This window comes from Loxodonta africana, chromosome 14 (assembly GCF_030014295.1).
Source record: "Loxodonta africana isolate mLoxAfr1 chromosome 14, mLoxAfr1.hap2, whole genome shotgun sequence".
Lineage (NCBI taxonomy): Eukaryota > Metazoa > Chordata > Mammalia > Proboscidea > Elephantidae > Loxodonta > Loxodonta africana.
Genome location: NC_087355.1, coordinates 51413688 through 51439552, shown reverse-complemented (window position 1 = coordinate 51439552; position 25865 = coordinate 51413688). Strand labels below are relative to the sequence as shown.

General features: G+C 41.5%; 1 protein-coding gene across 1 annotated transcript; it reads left to right on the top strand.

Annotated features, from left to right (window-relative positions):
• The first annotated feature begins 5750 nt into the window (after window positions 1–5750).
• Window positions 5751–17720, top strand: LOC100671930 (tripartite motif-containing protein 60-like). The gene is made up of 5 exons (XM_064267667.1): window positions 5751–6815; window positions 13857–13909; window positions 14658–14712; window positions 16750–16891; window positions 17611–17720. Exons 1-5 carry the CDS (start codon window positions 5751–5753, stop codon window positions 17718–17720), a joined length of 1425 nt encoding a protein of 474 aa, XP_064123737.1.
• The last annotated feature ends 8145 nt before the right edge of the window (window positions 17721–25865 follow it).

Sequence of the window (25865 nt, the reverse complement as noted above, 5' to 3'; positions counted from 1 at the left end):
CCTATTTCAAAGAAAAGTGATCCAATAGAATGCAGAGATTATCTTAACATTCGAGTAAAATTTCACTGAAGATCATTTAAAAGTGGTTGCAGCAGTCTATCTACAGGGAACTGTCTTCAAACAAGATTCAGAAGAGAATGTGGAACAAGGGGTTTTAACATTGCATATATCAGATGGATGCTAGTTGAAAGCAGAAACTATCAGAAAGATGTTTATCTGTGTTTTATTGACTATACAAAGGTATTTAACTGTGTGGATCATAACAAATTATGGGTAACATTGTGATGAATGGGGATTCCAGAACACTTAATTGTGCTCTCGAGGAGCCTATACATAAACCAAGAGGCAATAGTTCAAACAGAACAAGAGGGTGTTGCGTGGTTTAAAATCAAGAAAGGTGTGTGTCAGGGTTGTATGCTTTCACCATACTTATGAAATCTATTGTTGTTGTTAGATGCCATCGAGTCGGTTCCAACTCATAGTGACCCTATGTACCATAGAACAAAACACTGCCCGGTCCTGCACCATCCTTACTATCACTGTTATGCTTAAGCCCATTGTGGCAGCCACTGTGTCAATCCATCTTATTGAGGGTCTTCCTCTTTTCTGCTCACACTGTACTTTACCTAGTATAATATCCTTCTCCAGGGACTTATCCTTCCTGACAACATGTCCAAAGTATGTAAGATGCAGTCTCGCCATCCTTGCTTCTAAGGAGCATTCTGGTTGTACTTCTTCCAAGACAGATTTGTTCATTCTTTTGTCGGTCCGTGGTATATTCAATATTCTTCGCCAACACCACAATTCAAAGGCGTGAATTCTTCTTCGGTCTTCCTTATTTATTGTCCAGCTTTCCCATGCATATGATGTGATTGAAAATACCATGGCTTCAGTCAGGCGCACCTTAGACTTCAAGGTGTCATCTTTGCTTGTCAACACTTTAAAGAGGCCTTTTGCCAAATATTGTATAAGACCACTATTATAAGATCTTGAGAAATAGTTTAAACTGAGAAGAACACATTCTTTTGTGGTTACGAGAAGGGGGAGGGAGGGAGGGTGGGAGAGGGATATTTACTAATTAGATAGTAGATAAGAACTACCTTAGGTGAAGGGAAGGACAACACTCAGTACAGGGGAGGTCAGCACAACTGGACTAAACCAAAAGCAGTTTCCTGGATAAACTGAATGCTTCAAAGGTTAGCGAAGCAGGGGCAGGGGTTTGGGGACCATGGTTTCAGGGGACATCTAAGTTAATTGGCATAATAAAATCTATTAAGAAATATTCTGCATCCCACTTTCAAGAGTGGCATCTGGGGTCTTAGATGGCAAGCAGCCATCTAAGATGCATCAATTGGTCTCAACCCACCTGGATCAAAGGAGAATGAAGAACACCAAGGACACAAGATAATAAAGAGCCCAAGAGACAGAAAGGGCTACATGAACCAGAGACTACATTATCCTGAGACCAGAAGATCTAGATGGTGCCCAGCCACAACCAATGACTGCCCTGACAGGGAACACAGTGGAGGACCTCTGAGGAAGCAGGGGAACAGTGCGATGCAGACCCCAAATTCTCATAAAAAGACCAGACTTAATGGTCTGACTGAGACTAGAAGGACCCCGGTGGTCATGGCCCCCAGACTTTCTGTTGGCCCAGGACAGGAACCATTCCAGAAGCAAGCTCATTGGACATGGATTGGACTGGACAATGGGTAGGAGAGGGATGCTGGTGAGGAGTGAGCTACTTGGATCAGGTAGACACTTGATGCTATGTTGGCACTTCCTGCCTGGAGGGCAGATGGGAGGGTAGAGGGGCTTAGAAGCTGGCAAAATGGACATGAAAAGAGAGAGTGGAAGGAGGAAGCAGGCTGTCTCATTGGGGGAAGAGTAATTTGGAGTATGTAGCAAGGTGTATATAAGTTTTTATGTGAGAGACTGACTTGATTTGTAAACTTTCACTTAAAGCACAATAAAAATTATTTTAAAAAAAAGAGGTCCTCTGCAGCAGATTTGTCCAATGCAATGCGTCTTTGGATTTCTTGACTGCTGCTTCCATGGGCGTTGATTGTGGAACCAAGTAAAATGAAATCCTTGACAACTAAAATCTTTTCTCTGTGTATCATGATGCTGCTTATTGGTCCAGTTGTAAGGATTTTTGTTTTCTTTATGTTGCAATGTAAGTCATACTGAAGGCTGTGGTCTTTGATCTTCAGCAGTAAGTGCTTCAAGTCCTCTTCACTTTCAGCAAGCATACAGGTTGAATAGGTATGGTGAAAGGATACAACACTTTCACACACCTTTCCTGACTTTAAACCAATCGTATCCCCTTGTGCTGTCCGAACAACTGTCTCTTTATCTATGTACAGGCTCCTCATGAGAACAATTAAGTGTTCTGGAATACCCATTCTTCACAATGTTATCCATAATTTGTTAGGATCCACTGAGTTGAATGCCTTTGCATAGTCAATAAAGCATAGGTAAAGATCCTTCTGGTATTCTCTGCTTTCAGCCAGGATCCATCTGACATCAGCAACAATATCCCTGGTTCCACATCCTCTTCTAAATCTGGCCTGAATTTCTGGCAGTTTATATACTGCTGCAGCTGCTTTTGGATGATCGTCAGCAAAATTTTTTTGCATGTGATATTAATGATACTGTTCGATAATTTCCACATTCAGTTAGATCACCTTTCTTGGGAATAGACATAAACATGGATCTCTTCCAGTTGGTTGACCATGTAACTGTATTCCAAATGTCTTGGCATGGACTTCCAGCACTGCATCTGTTTGTTGAAACACCTCTGTTGATAGTCCGTCAATTCCTGGAGCCTTGTTTTTCGCCAATGCCTTCAGTGCAGCTTTGACTTCTTCCTGCAGTACCATCGGTTCCTGATCATGTGCTACCTCTTGGAAAGGCTGAATGTCAACTAGTTCTTTTAGGTATAATGACTCCTCTGTATATTCCTTCCATCTTCTTTTGATGCTTCCTGTGTAGTTTAATATTTTCTCCATAGAATCCTTCAGTATTGCAACTCAAAGCTTGAATTTTTGCTTCAGTTCTTTCAGCTTGAGAAATACTGAGCATGTTCTTCATTTTTGGTTTTCTATTTCCACCTCTTTACACATGTCATTATAATACTTTACTTTGTCTTCTTGAGCTGCCCTTTGAAATATTCTGTTCAGTTGTTTACTTCATCATTTTTTGCTTTAGCTGCTCGACATTCGAGAGCAATTTTCAGAGTCTCTTCTGACATCCACCTTGGTCTTTTCTTTCTTTCCTGTTTTCTCAGTGACCTCTTCCTTTCTTCATGGATGATGTCCTTGATGTCATTCCACAACTTGTCTGGTCTTTGGTTACTAGTGTTCAACACGTCAAATCTATTCTTGAGATGGTCTCTAAATTCAGGTGGGACATATTAAATGTCGTACTTTGGCTCTCGTGGACTTGCTCTGATTTTCTTCAGTTTCAACTTGAGTTTGCATATGAGCAATTGATGGTCTGTTCCACAGCCACTGCCTGGCCTTGTTCTGACCGATGATATGGAGCTTTTCCAATGTCTCTTTCGCAGATGTGGTCGATTTGATTCCTGTGTATTCCATCTAGTGAGGTCCATGTGTATAGTCACTGTTATTATTGGTGAAAAAAGGTATTTGCAATGAAGAAGTCATTAGTCTTGCAAAATTCTATCATTCGATCTCTGGCATTGTTTCTATCACCAAGGATATTTTCCAACTACCAATCTTTCTTCTTTGTTTCCAACTTTCACAGTCCAATCACCAGTAATTATCAATGCACCCTGATCAACTTCAGACTGCAGAAGCTGATAAAAATCTTCAATTTCTTCATCTTTGGCCTTAGTGGTTGGTACATAAATTTGAATAATAGTCGTATAAACTGGTCTTCCTTGTAGGCATATAGATATTACCCTATCACTGACAGCATTGTACTTCAATCTGTATGCTGAGCAAACTGTCTGAGAAACTGGACTGTATGAAGAAGAACTCAGTATCAGGATTGCAGGGAGACTCATTAACAACCTGCGGTATGCAGATAACACAACCTTACTCTCTGAAAGTGAAGAGGATTTGAAGCACTTACGGACGAAGACAAAAGACTACAATCTTCAGTATAGATTACACCTCAAGATAAAGAGAACAAAAATCCTCACAACTGGACCAGTAAGTAACATCATGACAAAAGGAGAAAGATTGAAGTTGTCAAAGATTTCTTTTTGCTTAAATCAACAATCATGGAAGCAGCAAATAAAAAAATGAATGACAAACTGCATCGAGCAAATCTGTCGTAAAAGATATCTTTAAAGTGTTAAACTGTCACTTTAAGGACTAAGGTAAGCCTGAGGCAAGCCACGGTGTTTTCAATTGTCTCATATGCATACGAAAGCTGGACAATGAGTAAGGAAGACCACCGAAGAAGAATTTACACCTTTGGAGTATGGTATTGGCGAAGGATAATGAATATACCATGGATTGCCAGAAGACCAAACAAACCTGCTTTGGAAGAAGTATGGCCAGGATGCTCCTTAGAAGCAAGGATGCTGAAACTTTGTCTTATGTACTTTGGACATGCTATCAGGAGGGAACAGTCCCTGGAGAAGGATGTCATGTTTGGTAAAGTAGAGGGTCAGCAAAAAAGAGGAACACCCCCAACGAGATGGATTGACACAGTGGCTGCAACAATGGGCTCAAGCATAAGAGCAATCTTGAGGATGGGGCAGGACCAGGCAGTGTTTCATCCTGTTGTACACAGGGTAGCTATGAGTTTGAACCAACTGCACAGTACCTAACAACAATGTTTTTTAAGTGATGCACTTCTGTGATGCTTAACGCTACGTGTTAACTTGGCTAGGCTATGATTCTCAATGGTTTGGCAGACATTAGACTGGTTCTCTTTCATAATGTAACACAAAAACCAACCCACTGCCGTCGAATATAGAATGAACAAATCTGTCTTGGAAGAAGTAAGGCCAGAATGCTCCTTAGAAGCAAGGGCAGTGAGACTGGAACTGATTGGATGGCACCTAACAACAACAGTGTAATATAATGCAATCACCCCTATGATGAGATCTGATATAATGCAATCACTTCCATGATGAGATTTGATACTGTGTAATCACCACCTCCATGATTGAAAAAATAATGTAATCATCTCTATAATGAAATCTGCTATGAGCAGCCCATCATATGTAAGGGGAGTTTCCCTGGGGGTAAGGCCTGCCTGTAGTATATAAATGCGGTGTTCCAGCAAGGCTCACTCTCGTTGTAGATTCCGCATCTGACTCCTCACCATCTAACCTCCAGGTCTTGGGGTGTGAGCTAGCAGCCTGCCATTTGGCCCACCAGTTTGGGATTCTTCAGCCCATAAAACCACACGAGTCAGAAAAACCCTTTAGCCTGATGCCTGACCCACGGATCAGGGACTTGCCAGCCTCCACAACTGCAGCAAGTGGCTTGGAATTGTGGTTCCTTCCTGGCCAAGGGTACCCCAAGGCCAGCCACTGATCCGGGCAGACCGGTGGGTACGGGAGGTAAAGGTAATAAGAAGACCAGCAATTTCTGGAGGGCCGTGACTTTTCTTGAAAGCTTCCTGTGGAATTGAAGGTAAGAGACAGAAACGCTCTATACTGACTTCCAAGTAGGAGAGCGAGGACCGAGGTCCTCATCTCACTTTTCCTAGCTTCTCGGTAACCAGGCTTTTCTGAAATTTCCTCAGACTGAAAACATCACTGCAAAATGGACTTTGCAACCTTCCTGGCCGATCTCCAAGCAGAGGTCAGCTGCCCCATCTGCCTGGAGTACCTGAGAGACCCAGTGACCATTGACTGTGGCCACAACTTCTGTCACCACTGCATCCTCCAGCGCTGGGAAGGTCTAAAGGACATCGTCCCCTGTCCCATCTGCCTCCATCACTGCTATAACGAGAACCTAAAGAAGAACACCCAATTATGTCACATGACTGATATTGTTAAGCAACTTCCCGTCCAGAGGAACAAGAGGAAACGGCAGGAAGAGCAACCCCTGTGTAAGAAGCACAACCAGGTGCTGGTCCTGTTCTGTGAGCAGGACCTGGAGCTGCTGTGTCTGCAATGCAGGGTCTCCTCCGACCACCAGAATCACTACCTGATGCCCATTGAGCAAGCGGGAGCTAGTCATAGGAAGAAGCTCAAAAGGTACATTGAGCCCCTGAGGGAGATGGTTAAGGATGCAGAGATTTGGCTAGAAATGCAAGTCTCAAAATCATTTAAATTTTGCCAGAATGTGGAAATTTTGAGAGAAGAATTAAACTGTGAATTTAATCAACTTAAGGATTTACTGGTCCAGGAACAGGATGTCATTTATTTGGGATTAATGACAGAAGAGAGGAATGTTGAAGAAAAACTCAGTGAAAACAGTAGCCAAATTTCTGACCACTTTTCCATGCTGAAAAATCTGCTTAGTGGAGTTGCAGAAAAGTGTGTGCAGGCAGACCTGGATTTACTGATAGGTACTGCAAGACTGTACAAGAGGTATAAAAATCTCAAAACTCCTGAAGTCTTTTCATACGAATTAAAGAAGGAGAGTAGCTATCTCTCTCCACAATATTTTGGCCTGCAAAAAGTCATCAGCACATTTAAGGAAGATTTGATGCTAGATCCTAAAACTGCTCACCCCAACCTTATTATTTCAGAAGACAGAAAAAGTGTGAAATATGGACAGATGGAAGCAGACTTTTCTTACAGCCCTAAGAGGTTTACTTTTATCCCAGCTGTCCTGAGCTCTGAGGGCTTTGATGTTGGTAGGCATTACTGGCAGGTAGAGGTAAGAGGCATAGGGGAATGGTGCTTAGGTGTATGTAGAGAATCATTCCCTAAAAATGCTGCTGTGTTACCATCTGCAAAAGATGGGTGCTGGCAAATTCAGCAGGCAGCTCTCACTGAAGAGTCTGGGGATATAGAACAAGTCATACGGGTTGGCATTTTTCTCGATTATGACTTGGGAGAGATTTCCTTTTATAATTGGAATAACAGATCTTATCTTTACACCTTCACTGATACTTTTACAGAAACACTTAGGCCTTATTTCTCTCTTGGACCTACTTCAAACTCTCTTATAATCCATGTAAACACAGATAAATGGTGAGCAACTTGGAAGCCTGATTTGTATCTTGTTAGCTTTTCTCTCTATAATTAAGTAATACCTTTAAGATATTGTATAACATAATCATGTTTAATTTTTACATAGTATAATTTCAAGAGTGATGGCTTTGTTTTTTCAACAATTTTGTTCTTGTGCTTTCATTGCTAAGGATAATATAAAGTTTGTGTCACTGGGTGAATCAATTAGGGATTGTAATTTGCAATCCTAAAAGAAAAGAATTTTTATCACCATGTTTTTCTTACCATTCCTGTTGTATCATCACTAATAAAAGCATTTTATCACATTTACCTTGAAATTTTTTAATTTAGTTTTTTTTTACCTTTAACAAACAGAAATTTATTGTCTCAGTTTAGGAGGCTATCAGTCTAAATTCAGGGCGCCAGCTCTAGGGGAAGGCGCTATCTCTCTGTTGGCTCCGGGGGAAGGTCCTTGTCTCTTTGAGCTTCTGCTTCTGGTCTATCTCCATGTGGCTTGGCATCTCTCCTCCCCCATCTCTGCTCCCTTGTTTAATCTCATAAAAGACATCGACTCAAGATACGCCCTACACTAATTCTGCTTCATTAACATAACAAAGACAACCCATTCCCAAATGGGATTATAATCACAGGCATAGAGGTTAAGATTTACCACCCATATTTTTGGGAACTCAATTCAATCCATAACAATTGCCTTCCTCAAAAGTTATGGAAATTAGTATGGGCCCTCCGCAGAAAGATAAAGAGTTGTATTGTGTAGTTGCAAGGAAAGAAGTAGCAGAAGATAGAAAGGCAAAAATGGCCTTCTATGCATTGGTGGTGGCAGGGAAGGGATATTTAATGGGAGCTTCAAGAAAAAAAAAAAAAATTTTTTTTTTTTTCAAGAAGCTATGTTTCAACCAGATGGTTAGGCAAAGGACCATACTTCTTCATTTTTGTGTCCACTGCATAGCACAGTCTTAGGGCACATAGCAGACCCTTGATAAGTGCTTGTGGAAACAAATGACCATGCGGGTGTTTTCTAGACAGAGGAGGGGAGAGAGCGTTCTAGGGAGACAGAATTTCACATAAAGGCCCAGAGGTATAAAATCACATGTGATGTTCAAGGATCTGCAAGAAGTGTCAGGTAGTATTTAAACATAAGGTGCAAGAGAAAAGGCAGAGAGGCAGTCGAGAGCAGCAGACATGAGGGTCTTGAAATAGGAGGCAGCAGTTTATTTTGTAAATGAGAATGAACACTTGAAGAGTTTTAAGGAAGCGAGGAGAAAAATTTGATTTATGTTTGAGAAAGTCAGCTCCAGTGGAATGCAGAGTATGGAGGCTGGTTTGGGGCAAGGGTTAGGATGGATGGGAATGAGGATAACCTAGGGCTAGAGGAGCTGAACTGCATGACCATGGAGTCCAGGTGAGACATGGGGAAGACTCATACTCAGTGGCAGCAGGATAGAGAAGGGGGAATGGATTCCAAAGATGTTTGGGAAGAATTTGACAGAATAGCATGCCCGGCTAGATTTGAGGGGTAAATGAGGAATCATGGAGGGCAATCTCAGGATGAATGGCTTAGGAGATGGGTAAATGGTAGAATCATTAATTGAGCTTGAGAAAGAATAGGTTTGGAGAAAAGGCTGTTAATGGTAGGGAGTAATGGCAGGCAGAAAGGCAGCTGTGGATCATAAGTAGGTACAGGTTGCGTTTGAGATGCCTGTAAAATATCCTAACCAAGAAGACCAAGAGCAGGCAGTTGAGTTTCTAACTTTGGAGCTCCACTGGGGTCTCCAGACGTGGGTGGGCATTCAACTCACAGCCATGGATAATCACAGAGGGACAGTATGTAGAGTAAGAAAAGACTGGAGCTGAGAATAAAACCATGAGTCATCAGGTCTGCAATGTCAGGGACAGAAGACGTGACCTGGAATCCTAGGAAAGACAGGAGAGGTTTGAGAGGGAACTGAGTCTGGGAATATAGTTACCTCAGAACATAAAACAAACAAACAAAAAAAGAAACGAGGGAATGCTTCACTGTCAGAAGAAACCATGCACGTGAAAATCCTGGTTGGTATTTGTTATGGGTTGATTGTGTCCTCCGAAAAGATATGTTCAAGCCCTAATCCCCAGTACCTGTGACAATGACCTTATTTGGAAATAGTCTTTGAAGATACGATTAGCTAAGTTAACATGAGGTCGTCCTAGAAAAAAAAAAAAAAGAGTAGGGTGAGCCCTAATATGACTGTTGTCCTTATAAAAAGAGAAGAGACTTAGGCACACAGAGACACAGAAGGAAGACCACCATGTGAAGACAGGCAGAGACTGGAGTTCTGTGACCAAGAGCCAAGGAACGCAGGAGGCCACCAGAGGGTGGAATGAACAAGGAAGGATTCTCCCTCAGAGCCTTCAGAGGGAGCGTGGCCCTGCTAATTTCAGACTTCTGGCCTCCAGGACAATGAGAGAATAAATTTCTGTTGTTTAAATATATCCAGTTTTTTGGTGCTTTGTTACGGCAGCCACAGGGAACTAATATAGTATTTCACTGGCGGGAATTGGGAAAAAGGGAAGCCAAGACCAACCACACCACGAGTCACTTAAAGAAGCACAAAACCCTAAGTAAATTAGCTTTTAGAACAAATTGTTGCAGATTTCTTTATTGGCTTAGGAAATACTTGTTTTTACTGAGGCCTGTTCTTTAAAAAAAGAGAGGGAGAGAGAGAACTTTGAGTTAAAAAGTATTATTCTCATTTGATCTTTGTAATTAAGAGATCAGACGCAAGTAGTCATCAGCCCTTAATGAAAATCAGTGGCATCCCTGTTACTTCCCATGGTTTGTTTTCTCATAACTCGAAGAACAAAAGGTCTTTTTCATAAGATCGTCAAGGGTAAAACAGGATTTCACAAGAAGAGGGATGACTGTGGAAAAATAAATTTTTCAAAGGGGACAGATTCGCTTTCTCTTTAGTTTTTCTTTCCCCACTCTCAGGCTCCACCAAACAATCTGAACAAATACCAGCTATTGCTCTGCCCCACAAAGCTTGGATATGTTTCAAAATTGCCTTGAAGAGGACAATATATGTAATTGAAAAGCTAAAAACAACCAAGTGCACATCAATTCATCATGATCTCAGAACTCATTATCTGGGGTAGGTAGCCAGTAACAATCATTTAGTCGAGGCCCAGAGCAGCTGAAATGCAGAGATTCAAGTGCCAAAAAAGTAAACCTCTCTCTGGTTTTCTCCTCTGCTCCCTGGGATCTGATGTCTAGCTGAGTTGCTGGCCAGGTATTCACATTCTTGGTACCTTGGAAGGGCCAGGAGACTTGGCACTCTAGCAATAACACACACGCCCCTCACTTCTGTCCTCCCATAATCTCCCCAAACAGGCTCTTTTACATCAATTGGAATGACAAACTTTGAAGTTCTAGAACGAGGCTGAGAATGGCTGTTATGGTTTGAACTGTGTCCCCTAAAATATGTGTTGTAAATCCTAACCTCTGCCCTTAGTTATAATCCCATTTGTGGACAGGTTATGGTTATGATTAATGAGACAGGATTAGATCATGTTTGTTATATTAATGAGGCAGGATTAAGGTGAATTTTGAGTCAATCTCTCTTTTGAGATACAAAAGAGATTCAGCAAGCAAGCGAGCAATGTGGGGGCGGGGAAGGAGAGCACATACCAAGCCGCATGAAGATCACCCAGGAGCAGAGGCTCAGGAGAGACAAGCACCTTCCCCCAGAGCCAACAGAGACAGAGAGAGAAAGCTTTGCCCTGGGGCCAGTGCCCTGAATTCAGACTTCTAGCCTCCTAAACTGTGAGAAAATAAATTTCTGTTAAAACCACCCACTTGCAGTATTTCTGTTATAGCAGCAGCACTAGATAACTAAGACAATGGTTACGTGAAATTATCCTACTTCCTACCTCTTTGGTCAGCAGGTAGCTATATCAACTAGGTTCACATACTGAAATCAGTGGATGAGGGAAGGATTGATGAGAACCCTGAACAGTGGCGCTGGTGAGATGGTGGAGAGAGGCCTGACCTGAGAAAAGAGAAAGAAGCCCAGAAGAAGTAACAGCAGCAGTGTAAACCAACCTTGGCCAAACACTGAAGCTCCTGGAGCCCTTGAGAACAGAACCCTGAGGCCAGAAGAAGAGAGGAAGCACAGAAGAAAGTACATGACGCTGGAAAGAAAGTGCAGAGGAGGATAAAGCATTTTCTTACTGAGCAGGGGAAATTACACCCTTCTCCTCCCTTCCCCAAACCTGTCTGGAATATTGTTTTGCTAACCTCTTTGAAAAGGTGTTAGATATGAAATGTTCTTTAGCCTACCAATTTACAAGAAAATCAGTTACTCTTTCTCAGTGCAAATGTATTTGAATGTCAGCACGGAGTAGTTTCTCATGCAGAGGTGAAGTAGATCGGGTCTGAGTACATTAGTCTCCTGCTATGTGAAGTCTGGTGTTAAAAAACCAAAACCAAACCCAGTGCCGTCGAGTCGATTCCGACTCATTGCAACCCTATAGGATAGAGTAGAACTGCCCCAGAGAGCTTCCAAGGAGCGCCTGGCAGATTTGAACTGTCAACCCTTTGGTTAGCAGCCATAGCACAAAACCACTAGGCCACCAGGGTTTCCATTTAAAGCTGTGGTTAAAACTTGTAGTGGACGGAGTAAGATGTATGTAAACTTATATGTGACAGACTGATTGGATTTGTAAACGTTCACTTGAAGCTTAATAAAAGTTAATAAAAAATATATATATAATTATGTAAAATCATGACTAAATAAATTATATTGAAAACAAGGAAAAAAAAAAAAAACTTGTAGTGGTACGAGCACAATCAGACCCAGGTCCAAATCCTAGCTCCACCACTTACACTATGACATTGGATAGATTCCATATTATTTCCAAGCCTCAGTTTTCTCATCTGTACAATGGGAGTAATAATATTCAACATCCATAAATCCTTATTGGCAGTTCTGAAATCCAGATGGCTCTGAAAAACAGATTTTTTTTTTTTTAAGTTTGCAGGAAATTTGTGTGATCGCAAAGGCAGACCCGATGTGAGACTTTATATTGGTTTTATTCATCGGATTAAGCATGAGTATCTGGACGCTGCACTACAGAAATGTTGATAGGTTTATCAGTGCCACCTCCAACCTTGTGGAGGGGTATTATGAAAAATACAGTATATGCACAGACTTGTCTTTCAAAAATACGAAAAATTCTGAGTTTTGAGATACCTGTGCCCCACGGGATCTGGAAGAGGGATCAAGGACTTGTACCTTTGGGGCTGTTGTAAGCACTGAGGTAATGTGTGTGACCAGCTTGTAACAATGCCTGGTACTTGATAAATGCTGAGGACATACAAACTATAACTTATAATAAAAACACAAGGCAGCCTTGAATAATGAGTTATGCTGGTCTTGTTCTTATTACTGTGGAATTCACCTGGGAGAAACATCAAACTCTGAAGCTCCAATTCCACTTTCACGGGTCCTGTCTCCTGAACAACTTACACTTTTTAGGAAAAGAACCTCCCTGGTAAGAAGGTTTTGCATCACATTCCTGCTGATGTTGTGAAGTTGAAACCCAGAGCCCAAAGTTCGGAAAAAATTCTGAAAGTACAACATCCAAGAATCACCAGTATAGGGCATGAAGGGAGCTCTGAAAGGGAGCCTCCTGAAGATGGTGTGGCATGATGGAAAGAACCCAACTTTTGAAGTCAGAGAGGCCTGCATCTTAGCTCTGCCACTTTCGGCCGCCTGTGGGAGTTTCTGTGTCTCAGTTTCTTCAAGTGTAAAATAGACTCGTAATACTTGCTTGAAAATTTCATCCTGACAGTAAAGCACCTCACATGGGACCTGATATGTAGAAGGCACTCACCAAGTGGCCTGCAAGACAGACACATGCACACCCTATGTGTCAAAAGTAACAAAAGAAACAAGGTCACTGTCAAACATATTTCTGCCTTGCCCTAAATTGACTGGGTGTTATGGATTAAATTCTGTCACCCCAAAATATGGGTTAGAATCCTGAACTCTATACCATTAGACATAATCCCATTTGGAAATAGAGTTTTCTTTGCTATGTTAATTAATCATACCCAGGTAAGGTCAGTTCTAAATCTAATCACTTCAGAGTTATAAAAAAGTGCAGATTAGACACAGAGACACGAACACACAGGATAAGACAGATGCCACATGAGAAAGCCGAGGAACCAAGGAACACCTGGAGCTACTGACAAGGAAAAACTCAACATGGCCAAGAACCTATTTGGACTTTTAGCCTCTAGAACTTAAGAAAATTAATTTCTGTTCTTTAAAACCACACTTTTGTGATATTATAGCAGCACTAGGCAACTAAGAAAAAGGAGCCTTGGTAGTGCAATGGTTAAGCACTCAGCTGCTAACCAAAAAGCTGGCAATTTGAACCCACCCAATGGCTCTGCAGAAGAAAGACCAGGCAACCTGCTCCTATAAAGATTATAGCCAAGAAAACCCTATGGGGAAGTTCCACTCTCACAGGGGGTCACTATGAGTCAAAATCGATTCAACAGCACCTAACAGCAACAACAGATAACTAAGACATCAGGATTCCCCTGAGAACAGTTTAAAGCTTTGTCTTTACTGCGAAAGTTGAAGATAAGAGGCCAAGCAGAAGGAGCTTTCTGTCTATGAAGGGTTAGTTATTTACCCACATTGGCAGGAGCTAAGTATGGGTTCTTTCTCTCTCCCAGGTATTCACCCTGTACCTCCTTCCAGGACCTTTGATCCAACAGGCCCGGCATGGGTAATGCCAGGTTGCGGAATTACAAGGTAATTTGTGATGCATACGTAGTCAATAAGGCTCATTCACATCCTGGATCCAGCTTTTGGCTAGAATACCAAGTCCCAGCTTGACTCTCACCCTTATAAAAGGAATAATTTTAAGTGTACCTGGGAGGAGAAGGGATAATTCTAAGTGAATTCTTTCATAAAGAAGACCTTTTGCCAAATGATCACCTTGACCTCATCCGTCCCAATCGGCACTAAAACAAAAAGTAAACATATTCATTACAGAGGGTGACCACGCAATTGCTGCCAGCCAGTGGCCTGTTTTTCTACAGTTGGAGACTTCAACCTACATAATCGCGTTTTCTTTTGACCTGAGCCTTAAGACTTGAGAAATGCCAGTGTAAGACGTGGTTGACCCCCAGCCCCCTTAGGCTGGAGGGGGCATCCCCCCTTTCCCACTCTCTGTGGGACTCTGGGGTTCAGCCCCTCATTCCAGGTGAACCACAGCACTGAGGAAACACATTTCTGAGGTGCCAGCCCTGCCTCAGCATGACGAGGCTCCCCAGACTGTCCTTCGGATCGGCAGCTCTCCTGTGAATTTACCCCCATCTTTTCAGAGCAGACTGGCTGCACAGGTGGCCCAGCCACGTGGTCAGGGCACCAACAATGTTAGAGAGACAGAAGAGGGATGCGGAATGAACATGGGAGCTAGAAAAGAGGAAATATTTTAGAAATAATTTGACATCTGATTAATTTTTTTGAAGTATAAATAGCCACGGGCCTAAAAGGTCAAATTTAACCCGGGGCAAAGACGAGAAGGTAAGGGAGCAGGGAAACTAGAGTACAGGATGGAATAACCAGAACACAATTAAAAAGAATGTTGACGTGAAGTGAATAAAGCAACTACAGACACCCTTTGGTATCTTTGGGGAACTGGTCCCAGGACCCTCACAGATACCAAAATCTGCAGATGTTCAAGCCCCTTATACGAAATGGCATAGTATTTGCATATAACCTACATATACTTTAAATCATCTCTAGATTACTTATAACACCCAATGCAATGTAAATGCTGTGTACATAGTTGTTGTACAGTACTGTATTGTTTAGGGAGTAATGACAAGACTTCGGGTGAATGATGTTCAAACAAGGAGTACTAGAGAGAGACTGAGAATCTGTGAAATGGTGCTAGGCTACACAGCAGGGGATGCTTGTCAAATGGAAACCTAGCTTGCTGTGTAAACTTTCACCCAAACCGCAATAAAATAAATACATAAATGTATAGCCATGAGTCTACACTGACATAAAAAAATAACTGAATACATAAATAAATGTGGGACAAAGCCATTGCCCTGAGATAATCTTTAAACCTTAAAGCTCAAGCCAAAACTTTTTCCCCAAGTCAGCTTTGAACCAAACAACAGTTTAGCCTAGTTAGTAAAGTATGTCTGCGTTGAACATTGTGCTCTCTCCAAGATTTATGTCTGTGGAATTAAGTGACAACAGCATCTTGAAAGGCTAGATGGGAAGCTGACCTTTAAAAGGTAGTGACTTTATGTTAATGGTGGTGGAATAATTTAGAAAAGGCCAGGGAGAACGGTTACACAGCTTGAAGATTGTAGACAATGTTACTGAATTACACATGCAGAATTTGTTAAACTGGCGTATCTTTTGCTGTGTATATTTTTCACAAAAGAATTAAAAATAAATGAGTAAATATGGCGGAAGAGACAGCTCTTCCCCAGAGAAGAATTCTAATTAATAAATGTAGAAAGAATGAAGAAAAGAGAAAAATCAGCATTAGAACACCGCAGTAATAATTGCTGCGGTCAAGATCCCCCAACAGATGCTAAAATTAGCAGGCAAAAGTTTGAAGAGAAGCAAGGTATTTGCGTGGTCTCAAAGTGTTTCCCCCATCTTGTTTATTAATTACAGAGAGAAAAACTGTAACTTTATAATGGAGGAACCCAGCAGGCACCACGTCAATCATGTGCATTAGTCTCGTCGAGGGCTACTGTAACAAAGGAGCCCTGGTGGCACAGTAGTTGAGAGGTACAGCTACTAACCAAGAGGACGGCAGTTTACATCTACTTTGGAAACCGTATGGGGCAGTTCTCCTCTGTCCTACAGGGTCACCATGCATTGGAATGAACTTGATGTCAACGGATTTGTTTTGTTTTGTTTTAATACTCCAGTATGACCTCAAGTTAACTGATAACATCTTCAAAGACCCTATTTTCAAACAAGGTCACATTCGCATGTACAGGTGGTTAGGACTTCAACATATATTTTGGAGAGACAGAATTCAATCCATAACACCAAATGATCATGGTTAACATCATCGTTATTAAGGCATATTGACATCATGTACCCCTGATGTTTTGCCCTGAGAAGGATATTCTCTGCAAAAAATGCATAATTTCAACTTAATCGTGAGAAAACATTGGACAAACCCAAACTGAGGAACATTTCTACAAAAGAACTCACCAGTACTCTTCAAAAGTGTCAAAGTAATGAAAGACAAGGAAAGACTGAAGAAAAGCCACAGATTGGAAGAGACTAAGGAGACAAGACAACTAAAAGCAATGTGGGATCCTGGAGTGGATCCTGGAACAAAATAAGGACATTAGTAGAAAATGATGAAATCTGAACAAAGTCAGTGACTTAGCTAATGACATTGGACCAATGTTAATTTCAGAATTGTGATAATTGTATTACGGTTATGCAAGACGTTAACAGCAGGGAAAAGCTGGGTGAAGCCTATAGGGAACTCTCTGTACAGGTTTTTGCGACTTTTATGCAAAATTTAGTCTAAATTTATGTCAAAGTAAAAAGTTTTTTTGTTTTTTTTTATAGCATCAAAGTGATGGGACTGTTGCAGGACTTTCTTGTTTCTATGGTGAATTCCATGTTGGGGGTGGGGGAGTGAGCATCTCAGTGCTCAGGGCCTTTAACTGCAGCTCTGGGCAAATTGGCTTTCTCCCCAGGGAGTTACCAGGTAACCCTGTTCCTCACCCAATCCCATTCCTTCCCTACCTGGAGATTGATAGAACTTAGAAACACCTGACGTTTTATGACTCCTTCTCCCAGAATGTTTCTAAGGGTGGGGGTGGGGGATTACCCCCAGGGTGTGGCCATACTTTATGGCGTCAGTAGGATAGTCCCACCAGAAAAGACCATTCAACCTTAATTTCAGAGAAAGAAGCATGCAGTGCTCAGGGGCAGGGTCTATTCCTTAGAATATTAATTGAATCTAATTGTAGACAGATTGTAAGCGTTCCATGGGATGGTAAAAAGCACCTTTAAAGCAGCTGGCCCAGAGTGGACACTCAGATACCATTAGCTTCCACCTTCACTAAAGTTTTGAAAAATGCACATTGCCGTCAAGTCGATTGCAACTCACAGCAGCCCTGTAGACAGGGTAGAACTGCCCCACAGGGCTTCCAAGGAGCAACTGGTGGATTTGAGTTGCCAACCTTCTGGTCAGCAGCCAAACTCTCAACCACTGTGCCACCAGGGTGTCCTTGGAGAATAGAACTATTACACAGTTGTTCAATGTGAGTTTTGACCATGGTAGGCATGGGAATTTACTAGAGTTAACTACATTCTTAACCCTACTAAAACCTGTTTTCAACATTGATTTTCTACCCTATGCAATGTTAAAACTAAATGATGAATTTTTTTTAAATGTTAGATTCAAATGTCCTGTATAAACAGATAAAACGGACACTGGTAACATGATTCTCAATGCTGCTACAAGGAAATGTGGCCATGGCTCTGGGCAGGATCTTACAAACGTGCTTGTGACTGTACCCCACCTCTATTGATCAATTAGGTGGGTTTCTCCCCAGATCTGCCTGATCGCTTCTAACTCTCTCTCCACCTCCACCACCACTGCTGCCATTTCTACTACCCCCTTCAACTGAGAATGCTGGAGCCACCTGGGGAGGTAATTTCACACGTAGGCCCCCAGCTTGGGCTTGCCATTGCTATGCGGCTACTGTGGCTGAACTTGAAAATCACGCTTACAGTCTGTGTTGTCATGACATCTTCTGCTACTGAGCATGTGTCCAAACGCTGCTAATATGCTGAGACATGCTGGCAAGTCATCACCCTTAGCACTCAGCACAGCATTGCTTTAGTGATGAGGCTGTGGCTGCACGGCGAGGCTCTAACACCCAGCATCCTGCTGAAAGAGACTTAGGTGAAGGATGTCAGCCTTAGGCTCCAGGCTGAGATGCTGCCTTGCAGAATGGCTTCTTCTTCTTCTTTTTTTTAAAATAATTTTCTCTTATGGAGCATTGTATTGTCCCACAATCTGGCTTTGGTTTTGTAATCACTGATTACACAATGAATTCTGATTCTGTGCCTGTAAAATTGGTCTACATTATTAAACACAAGGTTGAACTTGTCAAGGATTTCATTTTACTTGGATCCACAGTCATTGGTAGCTACTCTAAAGAGAAATCAGTATGATCCTGATAAAGGAAAATACCACCACTCCTCTGTCAGTTTGTTATACTGTGGTGACTTGCATGCTGCTATGATGCTGGAAGCTATGCCATCAGTTCTTCAAATATCAGCAGGGCCAACCATAGTGGACAGGTCTCAGTGGAGCTTCCGGGCAGAAGACTAGGAAAAGCCTGGCGATCTACTTTAGAATAGCCAATGAAAACCCTATGGATCACAACAGAATATTGTTCAATACAGTATTAGAGCCCACTAGGCTAGAAGGCACTCAAAATACACAGTGGCCAAAAGAGTGGATTTGAGCATATCAAAGATCATGAAGATGGTGTAGAAACAGGCAACATTTCATTCTGTTGTACATTGGGTCACCATGAGTTGGAACCAACTCAACAGCAACTAATGACAAATGAAGATGTTTAATGGAAATGTTCTTTATACAGGTCCAAAATACGTACTAAGGAAAAAGACAAAAATAATGAGTAAATGACACTACCGGCTGCATTGAAGTGAGCATACTACTCGTTCTTTTCATGTAGATTCAGCAAATGAATGGAGCACCTTTGTAGTCTTTTGTTTATAGAATCCACAGGGGCCTTCCCACACATTCCTTTGGCTTCAGCTCCACTTATATGTTATGGTTACCAATTCTCCATGGCCAGATCCCATTTCTCTCTTTGAGTTTCAGAAAAAAATTTCCAACTCCCTACTAGAAATCTCCACCTGGGTGCCCCATGGGCACCTCAAACTCAGTAAATCCAAAATAATTTCCTATTATCTTCACTCTACAAACTGCTTTATTGTTTTCCTCAAAGTTGGTTAATGGTATTATTATCTACCCTCATTATTAGTACAAATTAGAAATCCAGTAATTATCTCCACCCTTAATCAATACATTATCAAATCCACTCAATTCTGCCTCCTAAATGTCACTTGAATCTATCTCCCCTTTATCCATTCCATGGCCACTGCCTTAGTTCATGCCCTCTCACGGGGACTAATGCAGGTAATACTCTTCAGAATCTTTCCCATCCATCTGATATATATATGGAGCCTGGCTGGCACAAGCAGTTTGCAATCAGCTGTTAATCTGCAGGTTGGCAGTTTGAACGCACCCAGTGGCTATGCAGAAGAAAGCCTGCTTCTGTAAATATTACAGCAAAGAAAACCCTATGGAGCGGTTCTACTCTGTAACACATAGGGTCACCATGAGTAGGAATCAATTCAAAGGCAATGAGTTTGGTTTTTGTGTTTTTTTTGGTATATATATATATATATCCCACGTGTCTGTCAGTTTGTCATATTGTGGGGGCTTGTGTGTTGCTGTGATGCTGGAAGCTATGCCACCAGTATTTAGATACCAGCAGGGCCACCCATGGAGGACGGGTTTCAACTGAGCTTCCAGACTGAGACAGACTATGAAGAAGGACCCGGCAGTCTACTTCTGAAAAGCATCAGCCAGTGAAAACCTTATGAATAGCAGCGGAACATTGTCTGATATAGTGCTGGAAGATGAGCCCCCCAGGTTGGAAAGCACTCAAAAGATGACTGGGGAAAACCTGCCTCTTCAAAGTAGAGTCGACCTTAATGACGTGGATGGAGTAAAGCTTTCGGGACCTTCATTTGCTGATGTGGCATGACTCAAAATGAGAAGAAAGAGCTGCAAACATCCATTAATAATCAGAACCTGAAATGTACGAAGTATGAATCTAGGAAAATTGGAATTCATCAAAAATGAAATGGAACGCATAAACATCAATACCCTAGGCATTGGTGAGCTGAAATGGACTGGTATTGGCCATTTTGAATCAGACAATCATATGGTCTACTATACTAGGAATGACAACTCTAAGAGAAATGGTGTTGCATTCATCATCAAAAAGAACATTTCAATATCTATCCTGAAGTACAATGCAGTCAGTGATAGGATAATATCCATACACCTACAAGAAAGACCAGTTAATGTGACTATTATTCAAATTTACTCACCAAACACTAGGGCCAAAGATGAAGAAGTAGATTTCTACCAGCTGCTGCAGTCTGAAATTGATCGAACATGCAATCAAGATGCATTGATAATTACTGGTGCTTGGAATGCGAAAGTTGGAAACAAAGAAGAAGAATCAGTAGTTGGAAAATATGGCCTTGGTGATAGAAACAATGCCGGAGATCGAATGATAGAATTTTGCAAGACCAACGAGTTCTTCATTGCAAATACTTTCTTTCACCAACATAAACGGCGACTATACACATGGACCTTGCCAGATGGAACATGCAGAAATCAAATTGACTACATCTGTGGAAAGAGACAATGGAAAAGCTCAATATCATCAGTCAGAACAAGGCCAGGGGCCGAATGTGGAACAGACCACCAATTGCTCATATGCAAGTTCAAGCTGAAACTAAAGAAAATCAGAGCAAGTCCACGAGAGCCAAAATATGACCTTGAGTACATCCCACCTGAATTTAGAGACCATCCGAAGAATAGATTTGATGATTGAACACTAGTGACCGAAGACCAGACAAGTTGTGGAATGACATCAAGGACATCATCCATGAAGGAAGCAAGAGGTCACTGAAAAGACAGGAAAGAAAGGAAAGACCAAGATGGATGTCAGAGGAGACTCTGAAACTTGCTCTTGAGTGTCGAGCAGCTAAAGCAAAAGGAAGAATTGATGAAGTAAAAGAACTGAACAGAAGATTTCAAAGGGCCTCTCGAGAAGACAAAGTAAAGTATTATAATGACATGTGCAAAGAGCTGGAGATCGAAAACCAAAAGGGAAGAACATGCTCAGCGTTATCTCAAGCTGAAAGAACTGAAGAAAAAATTCAAGCCTCGAGTTGCAATAGCGAAGGATTCCATGGGGAAAATATTAACGCAGGAAGCATCAAAAGAAGATGGAAGGAATACACAGAGTCATTATACCAAAAAGAATTAGTCAATATTCAACCATTTCAAGAGGTGGCATATGATCAGGAACCAATGGTACTGAAGGAAGAAGTCCAAGCTGCTCTGAAGGCATTGGCAAAAACAAGGCCCCAGGAATTGATGGATTATCAATTGAGATGTTTCAACAAACAGATGCAGCACTGGAGGTGCTCACTCGTCTATGCCAAGAAATATGGAAGACAGCTTCCTGGCCAACTGACTGGAAGAGATCCATATTTATGCCTATTCCCAAGAAAGGTGGTCCAACAAATGTGGAAATTACAGAACAATATCATTAATATCACACGCAAGCAAAATTCTGCTGAAGATCATTCAAAAGCGGCTGCAGCAATATATCGTCAGGGAACTGCCAGAAATTCAGGCCAGTTTCAGAAGAGGATGTGGAACCAGGGATATCATTGCTGATGTCAGATGGATCCTGACTGAAAGCAGAGACTACCAGAAGGATGTTTACCTGTGTTTTATACTATGCGAAGGCATTCGACTGTGTGGATCATAACAAACTATGGATAACATTGTGGAGAATGGGAATTCCAGAACACTTAATTGTGCTCATGAGGAACCTTAGATCAAGAGGCAGTTGTCCGGACAGAACAAGGGGATACTGATTGGTTTAAAGTCGGGAAAGGTGTGTTTCAGGGTTGTATTCTTTCACCATACCTATTTAATCTGTATGCTGAGCAAATAATATGAGAAGCTGGACTATATGAAGAACGGGGCATCAGGATTGGAGGAAGGCTCATTAACAACCTGCATTATGCAGAAGACACAACCTTGCTCGCTGAAAGTGAAGAGGACCTGAAGCACTTACTGATGAAGATCAAAGACCACAGCCTTCAGTATGGATTACATCTGAACATAAAGACAACAAAAATCCTCACAACTGGACCAATGAGCAATATCATGATAAACGGAGAAAAGATTGAAGTTGTCAAGGATTTCATTTTATTTGGATCCACAATCAACAGCCATGGAAGCAGCAGTCAAGAAATCAAAAGACGCATTGCATCAGGCAAATCTGCTGCAAAGGACCTCTTCAAAGTGTTGAAAAGCAAAGATGTCACCCTGAAGACTAAGGTGCACCTGACCCAAGCCATGGTATTTTCAATCACATCGTATGCATATGAAAGCTGGACAATGAATAAGGAAGACCGAAGAAGAGTTGACGCTTTTGAATTGTGGTGTTGGCGAAGAATATTGACTATACCATGGACTGCCAAAAGAACGAACAAATCTGTCTTGGAAAAAGTAGAGCCAGAATGCTCCTTAGAGGCAAGGATGGCGAAACTGCGTCTTACATACTTTGGACATGGTGTCAGGAGGATCAGTCCCTGGAGAGGGACGACATGCTTGGCAGAGTACAGAGTCAGCGGAAAAGAGGATTGACACAGTGGCTGCAACAATGAGCTCAAGCATAACAATGATTGTAAGGATGGCTCAGGACTGGGCAGTGTTTCGTTCTGTTCTGCATAGGGTCACTATGAGTCGGAACCTACTCGACGGCAGCTAACAACAACAACAACAAATATATATGTTGTGTGTGTGTGTTTGTTTAGAGAGAGAGAGAGAAATTTACTTCAAGGAATTGGCTCAGGCAATTGTTGGAGGGCTGGCAATTGCTAAATTTGTAGGTCAGGCACCAGACTGGAGACTCTTGCAAGCTTGTGTCCCAAGATCTGTAGGTCAGGTAATGGAAAGAGTGAAGAGAGAGAGAGAGAATTCTGCAAAAATATCTATTTATAGTCTGGAAGCAGAACACACCCTAAAGAAATTCCCTTTTCAACCGATTGATTGATTATATTAGATTACATTATAGAAAATGATCACGTGACATGATATGACCTAATGTGATGTGATGTGATGTGACATTATCTTACATTGCAGTTGTTAGGCACCGTGGAGTCAGTTCCCACTCACAGTAACCCTGTTTACAACAGAATGAAAAGCTGCCCAATCCTGCACCATACTCACAATTGTTGTTACGTTTGAGCCCATTGTTGCAGCCGCTGTGTCAGTCCATCTCATTGAGGGTCTTTCTCTTTTTCACTGACCGTCTACTTTACAAACCATGATGTCCTTCTCCTGATAACATGTCCAAAGTACTTGAGAAAAACTCTCACTATTGTCAGTTCTAAGGAGCATTCTGGCTGTACTTCTTCCAAGACTGATTGTTGGTTCTTCTGGCAGTCCATGGTATATTCGATATGCTTCACCAACACCATAATTCAAAGACATCAATTCTTTGGTCTTCCTTATTCATTGTTCAGCTTTCACATGCGTATGAGGTGATTGAAAATACCATGGCTTGGATCAGGTGCACCTCAGTCCTCATTATTTTACAGAACAGCAACTAGATTAGTGTTTGCCAAACCCCTGGGAAATATAGCCTAGCTAAATTGACAAAAAATTAACCATCGCAATGACTCTGATCATCCTAGCCCCTGCTTACTGCCTACAGAAGAAAGTCCAAGCCTTTTTACATGGTAAAGGTGGTCTTTTGATTTCTGACACAGCTGATTACTCCAATTGCATCTCCCTCCTCAATATGCCAACAGCCAACAACTTTCCATTCTCCCAATCCATTATCTCCTTCCAAGCTTACCTGTCTGATCCCTTTACAGAAATATTCTTCCCTCGCCTTTTCCAATTGATAAATTCCTACTCATTCTTCAAGGCCTTGTTTAAGTGTCACCTCTCGGCAGGCTTCTCTGACTCATCGGCTGCCTTACTTCAGCCCAGAGTTGATGACTCCTTCTTACAGAATGCCTCAACACATTGTTTATACCTTAGTTGTAGTGCTAACACTTTGCACTGCAATTATGTATTTTTGCATCTGCTTCCTCTACTGAACTATGAACTCTTTGAAGGTGGGATCTTGTCTTATGTGGCTTTGCATCCCTAAGACCTAGGAAAGGGCTCCATCAACATTTTTTTGGGAGGAATGGATAACTGAAATTAAAAAAAAGAGAGAGAGACATTTCTAGATGAGAACCGTGATAAGTGCATTATTTCATTTATTTCTTACAACAACTTTATAAAAGAAGATATTGATATTACTGTATCCCCAAGTTATAAGAAACCAAGAGTTTAAGTAACTTGCCCAAGTTCAAATAGTTAACAAGCAGTAGAACCCACACATCGATTTTGTTCCTCTAGATTCTTTCCACTCCCATCCAAGGTGGGGGTACTAATGGGCAGAGGAGAGGTCAAATGTTAGGAGGCATTAAGGAGACATGGACATCTTTGCCGGGGAAGGGCGTTATTCAGCTTACTTTGAATAATTTCCTCTAGTTTTGCCCTGTTTTCATACTCTCTACATATGGAATCATATTAAAGGTATTCTCTTGCTTATATAATCCATTTACATTTAATGATGTTGTTGCCATCAAGTCGGTTCCGACTCATAGCAATCCTGTGGTCAACAGAACGAAACACTGTCCAATCCTGTGGCATCCTCAGAATAGTTGTTATGTCTGAGCTTATTGTTGCAGCCACTGCGGCAATCTACCTCATTGAGGGTCTTCCTCTTTTTCGCTGACTCTCTACTCTAACAAGCATGATGTCCTCCAGGGACTGGTCCCCCCTGATAGCATGTGTAAACATTTAATATAATAATTTACATATTGTAGTTTAAAACCACCATCTCATATATCCCTTCTGTTTTTTTGTTTTTTTTTTTCTTGCCCTTTTGAATTGTTCAGTTTTTGTTTTTTTTTTTTCCTTCTACTGGTTTGGAAGTTATACACTATGTTTTAGTGATTAGCCTATAAATTAATACACATCCTTAACTAAAATCTGAATTTAATTAATATCCTTCTTTTTCACCCACACAATTCAAAGATCTCAGAATATTTTAATTCTATTTACTCCTCCTGAGATATTATTGTGAGGTATTTTTAATTCTATCTTGTTACTGGAAACCCTGGTGACATAGTGGTTAAGAGCTCAGCTGTTAACCAAAAGGTCAGCAGCTCGAATCTACCAGTTGCTCACTATGAGTTGAAATCGACTCAATGACAACAGGCAACCTTGTTTCTTCTGTTGTTGCTTGTTTTTTGCTCTTTAAGACAATATTAGAGCTCTGGCAGGGCACTGGTTAAGAGCTCAGCTGCTAACCAAAAGTTGGCAGTACGAGTCCACCAGCCACTCCTTAGAAACCCTAAGAGAACAGTTCTATTCTGTCCTATAGGGTCACTAGGAATCAGAATCAACTCAATGGCAACAGGTTTGGGTTTTTCTTTGTTTTAGGCAGTATTATGATTTTTATACAGTTAGTGTTCATTTACATGTATCCATATATTTACCACTTTCTTTGTCCTTTATTTCTTCTTCCATCTCAGATCTGTCTTGTGAGACCACTCTTGTTCTACCTAAAGGAAAGGCCTTAAGTTAAAGTGTGCTGGTGGCAAACTCTCAGTTTAGGTCTGTCTGAAAATGACCTCTGCTTCTTCCCTATTTTCTCAGTGACTCTGACCCTCCTGCCTCTCCTTCATAAGGCCCCTTGTGATTACACTGGGCTTACCTGAATAATCAAAGATAACCTCCCCATCTCAAG

Coding starts and splice junctions, on each gene's coding strand:
- LOC100671930 (XM_064267667.1), top strand. CDS start 5,751: ATGGACTTTGCAACCTTCCTGGCCGATCTCCAAGCAGAGGTCAGCTGC. Junction 6,816..13,856: donor GGCATTACTGGCAGGTAGAG/GTAAGAGGCATA, acceptor TCTCTCTCCCAG/GTATTCACCCTGTACCTCCT. Junction 16,892..17,610: donor TCTCCCCAGGGAGTTACCAG/GTAACCCTGTTC, acceptor CTGTATAAACAG/ATAAAACGGACACTGGTAAC.